Source organism: Oryx dammah, unplaced genomic scaffold (genome assembly GCF_014754425.2).
Source record: "Oryx dammah isolate SB20612 unplaced genomic scaffold, SCBI_Odam_1.1 HiC_scaffold_21, whole genome shotgun sequence".
NCBI lineage: Eukaryota > Metazoa > Chordata > Mammalia > Artiodactyla > Bovidae > Oryx > Oryx dammah.
In genome coordinates this window covers 19,817,398-19,832,305 of record NW_024070205.1, presented here as the reverse complement: position 1 = coordinate 19,832,305, position 14,908 = coordinate 19,817,398, and the positions used below count along the sequence as shown (strand labels likewise).

At 34.7% G+C, this 14,908-nt stretch overlaps 1 protein-coding gene across 4 annotated transcripts in view; it reads left to right on the top strand.

Annotated features, from left to right (window-relative positions):
* Window positions 1-14,617, top strand: part of TOR1AIP1 (torsin 1A interacting protein 1) — a 43,929-nt gene extending 29,312 nt beyond the window's left edge. For 2 of the 4 annotated variants that reach the window (XM_040263875.1, XM_040263874.1), the window contains 5 exons: window positions 2,341-2,382; window positions 2,917-2,985; window positions 9,646-9,690; window positions 10,050-10,106; window positions 12,099-14,617. In XM_040263875.1, the coding sequence (XP_040119809.1) occupies window positions 2,341-2,382; window positions 2,917-2,985; window positions 9,646-9,690; window positions 10,050-10,106; window positions 12,099-12,886 (1,001 nt within the window). In that variant the 3' untranslated portion in view covers window positions 12,887-14,617. The remainder of the gene's footprint in view (window positions 1-2,340; window positions 2,383-2,916; window positions 2,986-9,645; window positions 9,691-10,049; window positions 10,107-12,098) is intronic. The other 2 variants (XM_040263877.1, XM_040263876.1) reach the window with 1 other exon arrangement.
* Window positions 14,618-14,908: the final 291 nt, after the last annotated feature.

Sequence of the window (14,908 nt, the reverse complement as noted above, 5' to 3'; positions counted from 1 at the left end):
CAACAACTCATCTTGTATCTTGAATTTGCTTCTTGAGTTAATCACCTCTGTACTCAACCTTGATTTTGAATGAAAGAAGAACAAAAAACTACTGCTTTCTGTGGCTTGTTGAATGTCCTTATTTGCAGTACAAATTTGTTGGTAAATCAGGTATAGTAAAGTTCATTAGTTCGTGTGTATATAACAGTCTTACAGCCTTGCTTCCAACTTTGAAATTTTTCATAATAAAATGTTGAGAAAATGTAACACAGATTGGGAGGTAATATGAAGATGCTAACAATGATTTGTTCAGGATAGTAAAACCGTTGTTGATGTTTTTCATTTTCTTTTATCGATATTTTGTAGATTATCTATAATGAGTATGTATTTTTTAGATTAAGCAGAAATTACACTGTTTTTTTCTTTTCCATTTTTAAGTAAAATCCCAGAATTCAAATTAATAATCAATCAAAAATATCCTGGAATGTAAAATCTTCAAGGACTTTGTTCTCCTTCCACGTGGCCATATTGAACATGAGACTTTTTTTAAAGAAATGTGTTTTTTAATATATGTAATTTTATTTATTTATTTATGGCTGTGCTGAGTCTTCATTGCTGCACTGACTTTTCTCTGGTTGCAGAGAGCAGGGGCTGCTCTCTTCTCATTGCAGTGACTTCTCTTGTGAAGCCTGGGCTCTAGGGTATGTGGGCTTCAGTAGTTGCCACTGCTGGGCTCTAGAGCACAGGCTTAGAGTTGTGACACATGGGCTTAGTTGCTCCATGGAATGTGGAATCTTCCTGGATCAGGGATTGAACACATAGCTCCTGCCTTAACAGGCAGATTCTTTACCGCTGAGCCACCAGTGAAGCCAGGAGACTAGCCATGAGACTATTTTTATAAAGAAAAGCTTTGGAAATCTGTTCTATAATCACTATGTTCATAGAATTCCACTTTATATGTGTGTGTGTATATATATATGTATGTGTGTGTATATATATATGTATGTGTATATATATGTGTGTGTGTATATGTGTGTGTGTGTATACACACACACAAACCTACTAAACCTATATACATACATACGTGTGTGTGTGTGTGTGTGTATATACTATAAATGTATTAGTTTTTAGTAGGTTCTGAGTTTGGAATTTAAAGCAGCTGAAACAAAAACCAGTCTTTAATGGAAAATTACTCCCTGAATCATCTTATATATTTGCCTTTTGTTATTCTAAATCTTTAATCTTCGGAAGCTCTGAAATGTGTCTCCCCATATTAATTATGCTATACTTATGCAATGGTATACTTTTCAGTTATGGAAACTGAGTTGTTTGTATACAGTTAGGTGATCAGTATATATTTCATTGAATGTAAAATGCCATCGCTTTTACATGTCACTGAGAAAGAAAACCATCTAGTTAAACTGTGTCTTACCATTGATTGTAAGATACAGCCCTAACGCAAAGGTGTTTTTTAAAAAGTACTTCATAGAATCAATGAAAGACAATACAAAAAAAATGTGTCTACTTTTTTGAAGTTCTTTGTTAGTATAGACTGAAAACAAATCTGAAATATACATCTATCTGTGTTATTCATCATAATTTTCCTACAGTGTTTTGCACATAGTAGACACATAATAGATGTTAATGAATTTTTAGGTTATGCATTTCTAGAATGGTGTGTTTGTATTACAGCCAGCATATATTACATTTATAGTCAGAAAAAAAATTACGTTGAACATAAATTTATATTGATGCTTGTATCAGTAGGTAGAAGTAACTTGTTTCTTCAGGGCAGATTTGGAAATCTACCACATTATAATTGTAATATAATTTTCTAATTATCCCCATGTATCATTTTATAGTTGTCCTTAAATACCATCCCAAAACATGAAGTAGCATCTTGTACTGCTTTGCTTATATGGTGTTCACAAATCTGCTTGTGTAGTATATACTGTTATATATGAACTGCTGGGTTTATATCTCAGTTCCACTACCTTTACATATTTAATCTTGGAGAAATTTTCAATTTCCTTATTTGTGAAATAGGAATAATGGTATCTACCACATAAAGTGTGAGAATTAATAAAGTTATACTTAGTACTGGTAAGCAGTCAGTACATTTAGCCATTATTTTGATGGTGTTCCCCTTAAAGCTAGCTTCTTATTATCCAATTCCTGAACATTTTGAAGTTTAGGAAAGGAAAACACAGGTTGTATATGTTTAGGACTGATGACAGAGAGGTTTGATTTTTTTTGTTTGGTTTTGGTGTCAGTAGTAAACAAGCAAAATGTCTATGCATCCAGCCATCTTCATTTTTTTCCCCAAGGTTTCTATGACCTTATCTCTGTTTTCTGTTTCAGGTGGAGACTTCACAGCTTTTGATAAGCAACCATTAATGCTACGTAAGTGGTTGGTTGTCTATTCTTTATTAGTTATCCAATCTAACCCAGTCTTATTCTGCCAACAAAAATTTGAATAGGATTGAAAGTCATTTTATCCCCTTTGCCTTTTAATCCACCACAGATCAGTACTATATGTAATATTGGTACTGTGTAATGTGGAAATGTGTTCAGGACTACTTTACCAAACATAATTTATTTACAAAAGTAAATGATTAACCTTTCTCTTCTTAATTAACACCGAAGTGTTAATGAAGTTCAAGTATTGACAATCCCATTCTCATAGACCATAGCAAAGAACTTGTACCTAGTTTTGTCTGTTAGGAGATTATGTGTTTATTTGTTGCCTCTCTTGCTGTAGGAAGTAGTTCATCCTCACTGATGTGATCTTTTCACATTATCTTTTACTTCTGAACCTATTGCTTTTGTTTTTTCCCTTCCTAACATTGTTTTACCTTTCTGATAAATGTACCTTATAACACTTAGATACAGTATACATTTTCAAAGTATGTGCAGTGATATCTTGATATGTCGCAGGCTCAGGATATCAGAAAACTCCTCAGGAATGGGTTGAACAAACCACAAGAATAAGGACTAGGATGCAAAGTAAGTTGATAAATCTGTACCTGTTATTGAAGTATTTTTAAATCTCTGTTATCGAAGTAATTTTAAGTTTATTTGCTGTTTTCTTGATTATTTAACAGATAAAGCTGTTTAATTCTTCAGATAAGCATTTGAGTTGTTTGTGATCTCATTAATAAACGACTTTTAGGATTGCTAGTGTAGTTATTTCTATCTCTTTGGACTGATAAAAAATGTAGATAGTAGTGTGAGAAAACCAGTGGATGATACATCTGTACTTGTTAAGTTGTCAGTTCTATCCAGCAGTTGTACAGTCTGCACATGAAAATGAAATTCTGATCTTTTGACAATACCTGTTTTTTTCCTATATTTAACAATTGTTTGTGTGAAAGTCGCTCAGTAGTGTGTGACTCTTTGCGACCCCATGGACTCTAGAGGCCATGGAATTCTCCAGGCCAAAATACTGAAGTGGGTAGCTGTTCCCTTCTCCAGGGGATCTTCCCAACCCAGAGATCGAACTCAGGTCTCCAGCATTGTAGGTGGATTCTTTGCCAGCTGAGCCACCAGGGAAGGTAAACGGTTGTTTACCATTATGTAAATAAACACTTAGACCAGCTTTGCATACCCATTATTTTAAGTTATAAATGCTGAAATCCTCAAATTGTATTTTCATGTTTAGGTTTAGGATAGAGTAGACGTCATAGAGTTTAAGAAATTTTTAAGAAATAAATAGGTGCTGTAAAACTTTGAATTCAGTGTTTATCGTAATATCTATAGCAGTGTATCCATGTTAAACTTTGTATTAAAAAAAATACATGCCATACCTTAGACTAAATTGATGTAGTATATTCTCTGTTTGCATTTCTGCTTTGTCTTAAGTTTGTACTGCTATGGTTTAAACAGTTATATCCTGATTGATGGCCATCCACCGTATATATAAGACTTCCAGAATTAAATAGAAATTATGTACCAGAAGTTTGCTCAAGGTGCAGATAACATTTTTTAGATTTTTGACTGCACAAGGACTTCAGGATAAGAAAAATAAACAGGAAGAATTTTCAAAGTAGAAGACTGTAGTGATTTCCAGACAGCCTTATAGATTTCTCTTCAACCTAAGATCATTTGAAACTTTTCCTTAGGTTTCCAAGTTTCATATCTCATTGTCTTAACTCTGCACTTCTGCTTCTTTGAGAAAAACAAATACTCATTTTTAGATTTAGCTGAACTTGGATTTCAGATTGTTATTATTCTTTGTTAGCCCTGGCTTCCTGGGTAGACAGGTCCCAGTTCAGGTTTCTGCCTGTATCCAAACCTTTGGGGAAAGATAGAGCCACTGTCTTTACTTTTGGTGTTTCCCAGGTGATAAAATAGTGAGAGTAAGGAAGACTATACATGGAAAGTCAGGCCTCTAAGTCTATGCTTCATCAGTGTACATGTTTTGGAACCTGCCTCTGAGAGTGGTATAGAGAAAAGAGGAGAGCTTGGAATTAGAGCTATTGGGTTGTGGTCCCAGATCTTCTCTTTGCTAATTGAGTGATCTCGGTAAAGTCACTTAACTGTTGTCAACTTCAGTTTTCTTAACTTAAAAGTTGGGACAGTAGTACCTATAACTAGGTTATTCTAATGAGCTAGATATGTGAACACATTTTTTAAGTCTCAGTGTATTAGTTGCTCAGTCACGTCCAACTCTTTTTGACCCCGTGGACAATATAGCCTGCCAGGCTCCTCTGTCCATGGGATTTTCCAGACAAGAATACTGGAGTGGGTTGCTATTCCCTTCTCCAAGGGATCTTCCCAACCCCGGTTTCCTGCATTGTAGGTGGATTCTTTTACCATTTGGGCCACCAGGGAAGCCCAGGTCTCAATGTATCACATGAAAAGTGAAAGTCACTCTGTCTGACTCTCTGCGACCCGGTAAACTATATAGTCCATGGAATTCTCCAGGCCAGAATACTGGAGTGGGAAGGCTTTCAGGGGATTTTCCCAACCCAGGGATCGAACCCAGGTCTCTCAAATTGCAGGCAGATTTTTTACCAGCTGAGCCACAAGGGAAGCCCCATGTATCACATAATTAATACTTATTTATTTTTAACTGTATATGTGTAATAATCAGTAGTAATAGCTATGAAATATTCATGCCCTCTGCTTTTGACCTTATAGAGTGATTGATTATTACCTATTCTTCATACTAAAAAAAACTCTGAGCTATATCTTTTTAAAAAGATGTTTTTTAAATACATTTTTACTACTGTCTCTAAAAATATTTTTAATAAGAAAGATAGAGTTTACCTTTTAGACAGTGTGCTGCCTCAACAGTATATGCCCTGCTAAGTTTGTGTTCTTTGAATTCTATAAATAAATATTTCATACAGTATATAGTATGTTATAGTAACTGTTATAGTAAATTTTCATAAAGTATATAGTAGCTATTCCATATCTTTAAAATCATCATAGAAGGGCGTGTAAAAACATTTTTATGTGTTGTCACATTGGATCTTTGCAACCATGGATTCAAGATAAACATGTTGATGGATTTTCTTCCTTTTAAGAATATTTTATTGAAGTATAGTTGATTTACAACATTGTGTTAATTTCTGCTATATAGCACAGTGATCCAGTTTTATATATATATATATGTATATTCTTTATCATATTCTTTTCCATTATGGTTTATCACAGGATATTAAATAAACTTCCCTGTGCTACACACAGGGACCTTGTTTATCCAGCCTATACATAATAGCTTGCATCTGCTAATCCCAGACTCCAATCCATTCCTCCCCAACCCTCACCCTCTTGGCAGGTCAGCCTGTTCTCTCTATCTATGTCTATGAGTCTGTTTCTGTTTTGTAGATATGTTCCTTTTTGTGTTGTATTTTAGATTCCACATATATGATATCATATGGTATTTGTCTTTCTTTAACTTACTTCACTTAGTTTGATAGTCTCTGGGTCCATCCAATGCAAATGGCATTATTTAATTCTTTTTTATAGCTAATATTCCATTATGTATGTATGTATATATGTATATATATATATATATATATATATGCCACATCTTTATCAATTCATCTGTAACTGACATACATTTAATATATACAACTTATGTATTTAATGTATACAGCTTGAAGAGTTTGAACATAAGTATACATCTGTGAAACCATCACCATAATCTATGCCATAACATATGTATCACCTCCAAGTTTTTTCCCATCCTCTTTACTTATTGTTATATGTGTGAGATAAGAACACTTAACATAAGATCTGCCCTCTTAGCAAGTTTTTAATATATAGGGCAATACATACAGGTACTGTATAGTAGATGTCTAGGATTTATTCATCTTATTTAACTGAAACTGTGTACTCTTTGACTAGTATCTTCTGATATCCCCCTGTCCCAGGCCCTTAAAACTACCTCTTCTATGAATTTGACTATTTTGGATTCCTCACATAAATGACATCATGAAGTATTTGCACATCTGTATCTGGCTTATTTCTTTTCCATGGGGATGGCCTTGATCCCTGTCTGCTGTACAATGTCATGAACCTCCATCCTTTGTTCATCAGGCACTCTGTCTATCAGATCTAGTCCCTTAAATCTATTTCTCACTTCCACTGTATCATCATAAGGGATTTGATTTAGGTCATACCTGAATGGTCTAGTGGTTTTCCCTACTTTCTTCAATTTAAGTCTGAATTTGGCAATAAGGAGTTCATGATCTGGGCCACAGTCAGCTACCTGTGTTGTTTTTGCTGACTGTATAGAGCTTCTCCATCTTTGGCTGTGAAGAATATAATCAATCTGATTTCAGTGTTGACCATCTGGTGATGTCCATGTGTAGAGTCTTCTCTTGTGTTGTTGAAGAGGGTGTTTGCTATGACCAGTGCATTCTCTTGGCAAAACTCTATCAGCCTTTGCCCTGCTTCATTCTGTATTCCAAGGCCAAATTTGCCTGTTACCCCAGGTGTTTCTTGACTTCCTACTTTTGCATTCCAGTCCCCTATAAATAAAAGGACATCTTTTTTGGGTGTTAGTTCTAAAAGGTCTGGAGGTCTTCATAGAACTGTTCAGCTTCTTCAGCATTACTGGTTGGGGCATAGACTTGGACGGATTACTGTGATATTTAATGGTTTACCTTGGAAACGAACAGAGATCATTCTGTCATTTTTGAGATTGCATCCAAGTACTGCATTTCGGACTCTTGTTGACCATGATGGCTACTCCATTTCTTCTAAGGGATTCCTGCCCGCAGTAGTAGATATAATGGTCATCTGAGTTAAACTCACCCATTCCAGTCCATTTTAGTTTGCTGATTCCTAGAATGTTAACGTTTACTCTTGCCATCTCCTGTTTGACCACTTCCAATTTGCCTTTATTCATGGACCTAACATTCCAGGTTCCTATGCAATATTGCTCTTTACAGCATTGGACCTTGCTTCTATCACCAGTCACATCCACAACTGAGTATTGTTTTTGCTTTGGCTTTATCCCTTCATTCTTTCTGGATAATAATGCTTTCCATTTTGTCAAAAGTGGCAAATTTTCCTTCTTTTTAAAAGATGAATAATAATTCCATTTTGTGTGTATATCACATTTTATCCATTAATTTGTCAATGGACATTTAGTTTGCTTACATGTTTTGGCTATTGTGAATATTACTGCAGTTAACATGAGTGTGCATATATCTCTCCAAGATCTGAATTTCCATTCTTTTGGATATATGTCCAAAAGTGGGATTGCCAGATCATGTGGTTGTCCATTTTTATCTTTTGAGGAACCTCCATAATTCTTTTCCTAGAGATTGTACCAGTTTATATTCCCACCAACAGTGTACAGGGATTCTGTTTTCTCCACATCTTCTCCACATAGCTTGTGCTTTTGTTTTTTTGATAATAGCTACACAATGCATTTGATAATGTGAGGTGATGTTGTGATTTTAGTCACATAAGTCATTGTGCTTTTTTAAGTTCGGTGTAATCCCATGGTCTGTTTTTACTTTTGTGGTTTGTGCTTTTCGTGTCATAACCAAGAAATCATTGCCAACGCCAACTTCAAGAAGGTTTTGCCCCATATTTCTTCTGGGAGTTGTATTATTTCAGTTCTTAGCTTAAGTCTTTAGTCTATTTTGAGTTGATTTTGGGGTGTGGTATATGATATGGATCCCGTTTCATTCTTTTATATGTGGAGATCCAATTTCCCCAACACCATTTCTTGAAGAGACTGTCTTTTCTTCATTGCGTATTCTTGACACCCTTATTGAGGATCAGTTGACCACATCTTAGGTTTATTTCTGACTCTATTCTCTTCCACTGGTCTATTATGTCTGTTTTTATGGCAGTACCATAATGTTGTGATTACTCTAGCTTTGTGATATATTTTGAAATCAGGAAGTGTGGTGCCTCCAGTTTTGTTCTTATTCAAAGTATTTTTGGCTATTTGGGATCTTCTGTGGTTCCGTATGAATTTTAGGATTGTTTTCCTTTTCTATAAAAAAGAAATGCCATTGGGATTTTTATAGGGATTGCACTGAATCTGTAGCTTGCTTTTGGTAGTGTGGACATTTTAAGAATATTCTCTAATCCATTACCATGGGATGTCTTTTCCATTTACTTACATCTGCTTTAATTTCTTTCATCAATGTTTTAGAAGTTTCAGTTATAATTCTTTTGCCTCCTCGATTAGTCTTATTCCTAAATAATTTCTTCTTTTTGATGCTGTTGTAAATGGGAGTTCTGTTTGTGTTAACTTGATTTTCTTAATTCTGTTTCTGTGAGTTATAAATGTTACATATGTTTCATAATAACTAATTTAGCTATTCTCCATTATGAATATCATCATGTATGTCACAGATTTTTTGTATATTATCTCATTTGATCTTTGCAGTCATGGAGTAAGGTATTTAAGATAAACATTATCTAGTGGAATTTAATTTTAATTTTGGTGACCTAACTTTGAAGCTTCTAAATGATGACATTTCCTAGACTAAACTAGTAATTGCAAAGCAATTATTAAGTTTAGAGTTAAGGTTGATGTCATTTTGTTTCATTTGAGGTTTTTTGTCATATGACCAGAAATAAGGCTATTTCTATTAAAAACAACAGCATAAATTGTATTCCTCCAGTTTAGTCCAGTGTTTCTCCAATGAAAAATGTTGGTAAATACAAGAAAGATCACTTATACACAAAAAAGCTATAAAGTTCCAGGCAAGTGATGGATGACACTATTGGTATTGTAGATCAAACAAATGAATAACTCAGCCTCTTCACCTTCTGAACGCTGTCTTTCCATTTCCTTTTTCTTAGATGTTAAAATCTGTCACCATGCCAAAAAAGTTGGGGGGGAAAAAGAAAGAGCTGGATAGTTTTTTATTTGTTTTCTAAAGTAATGATGGATATAGAGATTTGATGGAGTTGTGAGAAAATTATTTTTGATATCTATTGTTTAACTAGCCACAAAGCTAAAACAGAATTACTTGTCTATTAACAGAAATGGCGAAAAGTTTTTTAGTGTAATTTCAAAAATATTACTGATATTTGTAATGGTCAGAAGCACCAGAGGCAGTATTGAGTCAGTTTTAGGTGGAAAATAAGAAGATTTAAGATTGAGTTTTACCTTAAAAATCCCTTATCCAAATAGCTCAGTAATCCATAATCCATATTTTGTCCTTCTTTCCCTCTTCACAGCATCATCACCAGGCAAGCGTTCAATATATGGCAGTTTTTCAGATGGTATAATATGTTTCCTTTTATTATAGTTGTACTTATTTTCTTTGTCCTTGTACCTTTGTCCCGGAAATTTTACCACTCCAAATTAAATAATTTGGATCAAATTCAAGGCTTTCTCACAAAACTAATGTATTAAGAGTATGCTTTGTACTAGACTCTTACATGCTATGAATAATTATGAAAAAAAATGGGTCTTGTGTCTCAAACAGCTGTCAATCTATTAGACACCTGAATCTTCTGCTTTTTCTTCTGTTTCTGGCTGATCTCTCCCATATTTTCTCTTGGTGAAATTTTCTTTTTTCTATTGGAAATACTGAAATTATGAAACATAAATTGATAATCTTTATTACTCCTATCATTAGATGACAGTGTTCAGAAATCAGAGCTTGGAAACCAATCTCCATCAACCTCCAACCAACGTAAGTTTGTCTATTCATCTTTTATTAAATGAGTCTCAGTCTCAATACCACTTTCCACTAGGAAAGTTAACAACTATCCCTTAATAAGTATCCCTAGAGACCTTTGAGGAAAAAAAAAAAGGTTATACCTGTCCATAATTACCTACAGATTAAAGCTGAAAAAAAATTTTTTTAATGTTTGTCAATTATTTTTAAATAATTTTGTGTTTTCTGTGATCTCTAATGCCTGGTTTAATAAAATGAGCTGGAATTTCATTCTGCTTCTGTATTCAGCCTGTTACAATATATTGTTTTGGTTGAGGTATCTGCAAAATTTAGCTTTGTATGGATATATAATGTTTTAATAGTCTTTAGACAGCTGTGACTATTCTCTTTTGATACTCTCCCAAACTCAGATAACATTAGTTTCTAAATGTTATTTGAAATATGAAATCTGAAGCCATATTAATGAACTTTTTGTATTCTGTTATATTTTACATTCTGTTAAAAACCCATTGGTCTTTCTTGTACTTTGAATATCATGCACTGGTCATTTGGAAAAGGTTGGTTCACTAAGTTATATAGATCTTCCAAATGCTGACGTGTTTTTAATACGATATAAAAAGATCACATTTGTTAAGATCACCACTAGTCTCAAGACAAAGGAGTCTTAAGTATTGGGAGCTGTTAAATTCATGATGGCAGATAACCTGCAACTCTAATTTTCACTTGAAACCTTGAACTTTATCACTGGGAACAAAGATTGTCAGTTTCCTTGAAAGCAAGAGGCTCACATTGTTCCTTTTCAAGAAAACATCTCCCAAATACGAACTGTGACTAGCCATAGTTTGTCACTTGTCCTTTCCAGTAAAAATTCTTTGAAAAAAAGCACTAGTTTAGCTCACAACTCAGTTGCACAAAGTGCTTTATATATACTTCCCATTTCTTCACATAGAATGTTATACTCAAGGATTGAGTTTTAAAAAGGTAAATAGCCTTAAGTGCTTCATGAAGGATGTTCTTAGATGAAATTGATAACCTTGAATACATGGCCGTGAAGAATACAAAGACAGTCCTAGTATAATTTGGGGCCACTGCCCTGTGATTCATCTAAAGCAGCAGTTGTTTTTCCTACCACGGCTTTTTACACCATTGGTGCAGATATCAATATGGCAGGGAAAAGGTGAATAAGATCTCAGTGTTAGGAGAACAGCTTTAACCTCAAAGATCCCCTTGAGGACATCTTGAGATAGCCTACCAGCCGTACTTTGAGACCTGTTGGTCTACAGGGTCCATAAATAGAAAGTAAAAATATTATTGCTGTCATATTCAAAAGGTTAAATGATAGAGTATATGAAAAAATGCTTTATAAACTGCAGCTGCAAAGCACTAGGTAAATATAAACTGACATCATTGCCAATAATAATTAGGAGTGAGTTACAAATGAAATTTTGCCAGTATTAACAACTGCATGCCACAAAAGATAGGCATCAGTGCAATTAAATGGAAGATTTCATTTATAATGCATTCTTTTGTTTATCCCTTTTTATACTTTAACATTTCGCCTTATAAAAAAAAAAAAAAAAAAAAAAAAACATTTCGCCTTGGAGAATAATCCATGTTAGTTTCTAAATTTAAAACTATTTTGTAAAGTGTCTTCTAATATTGTTTACCTCCCACATATTAGCAGTAGTAATGATAGCTCTGCTTTATAAATTGTATTCTTTCCGATTTGCATATGCCATTTCATATACTTAAATTCTCCTTTTCCTCTGAGACTTCCTATCATTTTGATATTGAAGAGACATATGCATACTCATACATAAGTAAATATATAACTTAAAATATATGTGTTAAAGTATTTCTTTAAGAAAGTAAATTATCAGCTCCCTTCTTTAAATTCCTCCCTCTCTTAGCTAATGTTTGTAAATATTAATGTGGGCTTTAAAAGTCACTTGCTCTTGAATCTAAGAAAATAATATTTGTGTGTGTCATTTTTTTTTTCCTGAGCAGAAATGACTGGGCAACCCAAAAGTGCATCTTCTGTCAAGACAAAGTGGTATTGGCCCCTTTTTGTGATAGCCGCACTTCTCATTGGGAGTTTTTGGTACACTCATCCTCCTGAAGCAGAAACCACTGCTGTTCAAGAGTTCCAAAACCAGATGAAACAACTGATGAATAAGTACCAAGGTCAAGATGAGAAGCTGTGGAAAAGGAGCCAGACATTCCTGGAAAAACATCTCAATGGTTCCCAACCTCGGCCTCAGCCTGCGATTTTGCTGCTCACTGCCGCCCGAGATGCTGAAGAAGCACTCAGGTGTCTGAGCGAACAAATCGCTGATGCCTACTCTTCCTTCCGTAGTGTTCCTGCCATCCGGATTGATGGGGCCGGCAAAGCTACTCGAGACAGTGATACTGTCAAAGAAGAAGTAGATCAGGAACTGAGCACTGGATTCAGAAATGGCCAGAATGCAGCTGTGGTCCACCGGTTTGAGTCACTGCCTGCAGACTCTACTTTGATCTTCTATAAGTATTGTGATCATGAAACTGCAGCCTTCAAAGATGTAGCCTTAGTCCTAACTGTCTTGTTGGAGGAGGAGACGCTTGGAACCAATCTAGGCCTCAAGGAAATTGAAGAAAAAGTGAGAGATTTCCTCAAAGTCAAGTTCACCAACTCTAACACACCCAACTCCTACAAGCATATGGACCCAGACAAACTGAGAGGGCTCTGGAGCCGTATTTCTCACTTAGTCCTGCCCGTACAACCTGAAAATGACCTGAAAAGGGGCATCTGCTTCTAAAGGAAGACAGAAGAGAAAATTATGTCTCAAGTGCTGAGGATTTTTTCAAACTTTCTAACCAGACAGCACTCAGCTCTTTTTGAAAGACCTGGTTTCTTTTTAAAGGACGTTAGGTTCTTAGGTAAACATGGAACATCTGTATTGTTTATTCAGCCTAATTATCTGTTACCTGAGAGACTCATTTCCCACTGAGATCTGTGTCAATGATATCTACAGACTATAAATTATATATAGTCCCATAGAGGATCTACTTAAATTCTGGAGTGAATCATTATTCCTGTGGTATGACCAGTGGGAGGGATTTGGCTCCTTCCTATAAATCCTCCCCAATGTTTTAACTTGGGTTTTTTTTTTTTCATAGAGTTTATTAGTAAGACAGCTCCCTGAGCACAACGGTGGGCTTTCCTGTTTTGTTCTTTTTTCATCATTTAGATGTGAATTCCTTAGTCAGCTTCTCCTTATAGGAACAAAAATAATGAAGGGCAATAATGAAGGGCCATCTGAGTGTTTGTTTGGGTGTTTCTTTTTTTCTTTAATTTTGGAGGACAGGGAAAAGGAGACCAGGGAAAAGTTGTGGAATGGAGAAGGAAAGGGGAGGAAAAGTCTTCAAGATGAAATATTAAAATAAGTCACTGGGGGAATTCCCTGATGGTCTAGTGGGTGGGACTCCATGTTCTCACTGCCAAGGGCCTGGGTTCCATTCTTGGTTGGGGAGCTAAGATTCTGCAAGCCACCCCATGCACACTCAGAAATTAAAAAAAAAAAAGTCACTGTCACCTGGGGTTCATCAGACATAGCTATGTGAACTCCATTCTCAGTGAATTCTGTTGGGACTTTTATTTTCCTTGAAGAAATTTTTACTCCTCCCACGGATTCCGAAGCATGTATATGATGAGATTTAGTATATTTGCTTACTTGGCGCTTAAGAACAGGTAAATTCAGGCAGTTTATTTTGTTCATATCCTGAAAATTTTGTTAAGAAAGATAATGTCAGAAATTGGTAAACCGCTTTGTCAACCACCTCAATGACTGAAGAGGGATTTGATTTTCTGCATGTCCATTTGTTGCAGTCTACGTCCTTTAATGACACTCTTGTAACAAGTATAAAGATTTACTATGCACGTGATAAATTCTGTTGAGTGCCTCAAGCCAAAAAGAAAGTGAAGTTTACTATATATGAAGGATGTTAAGATGTACTGCTGTACATAACTGTACCATAGTATTTCAGTTTTAACTTTGCATTTCTTAACAGCTTTCTCATCTGTCAACAGCTTTGGTTTTCTTAGAATCTTAAAATTCTGGATCAACTTTATTTTTTTATTGTCTACAAACCTTTAAATGGCAATATTGCTTTTAGAATACTAAAGCCTGTCAGTGGCTTCTTCATTTACCTTTTGAGGATCCCATAACTGATGGTAGAATATGGTCTTATTTCTTCCCACTAGGACTACCAGTATTCGTAAATTTATACTCCTTATTATAATCTGTTCCTGACACTGTCAGAAGTCAGATATTCTTGATTTATAGAGGATTCTAAAACAATTTTTGAAAAGGCTTATTTTATACATATATGTATTATATGGAGAAACAGATGTTTTTATTAACTGTTTCGTTGACCAAAATTTTAAAATAATATTACTTATATCAGGAAAAATAATTGTAGCAGCTAATCTGTAAATGACTTTAAAAGCTATTTTAGTAATTTAAATAAATTTACTTTTTTGGTTTGTACTCTGTGTTGTAAGTTTAATGACTCATATACCTTTTAAAAAATTCCTAGGGTTTTCTTTACACTTGAACAATTTTAGTGAGTTCTGCTTGGAGAAATAAAAGGCAAAGAGAAAACTGGAGCTGCTCACAAGTACGTTGTTAGAAAATATAATCACTGTGGTTTTCTGTTTCATCTGGGGATTTTGAACTATCACAAAAGTTGAATTAAAGTATTCCTCACTTGGTAAAAATCTACACGTTTCTCAATTTTTCCATTCTCACCTCCCTAAGGAACCTTTTTAGGTTTTTTTT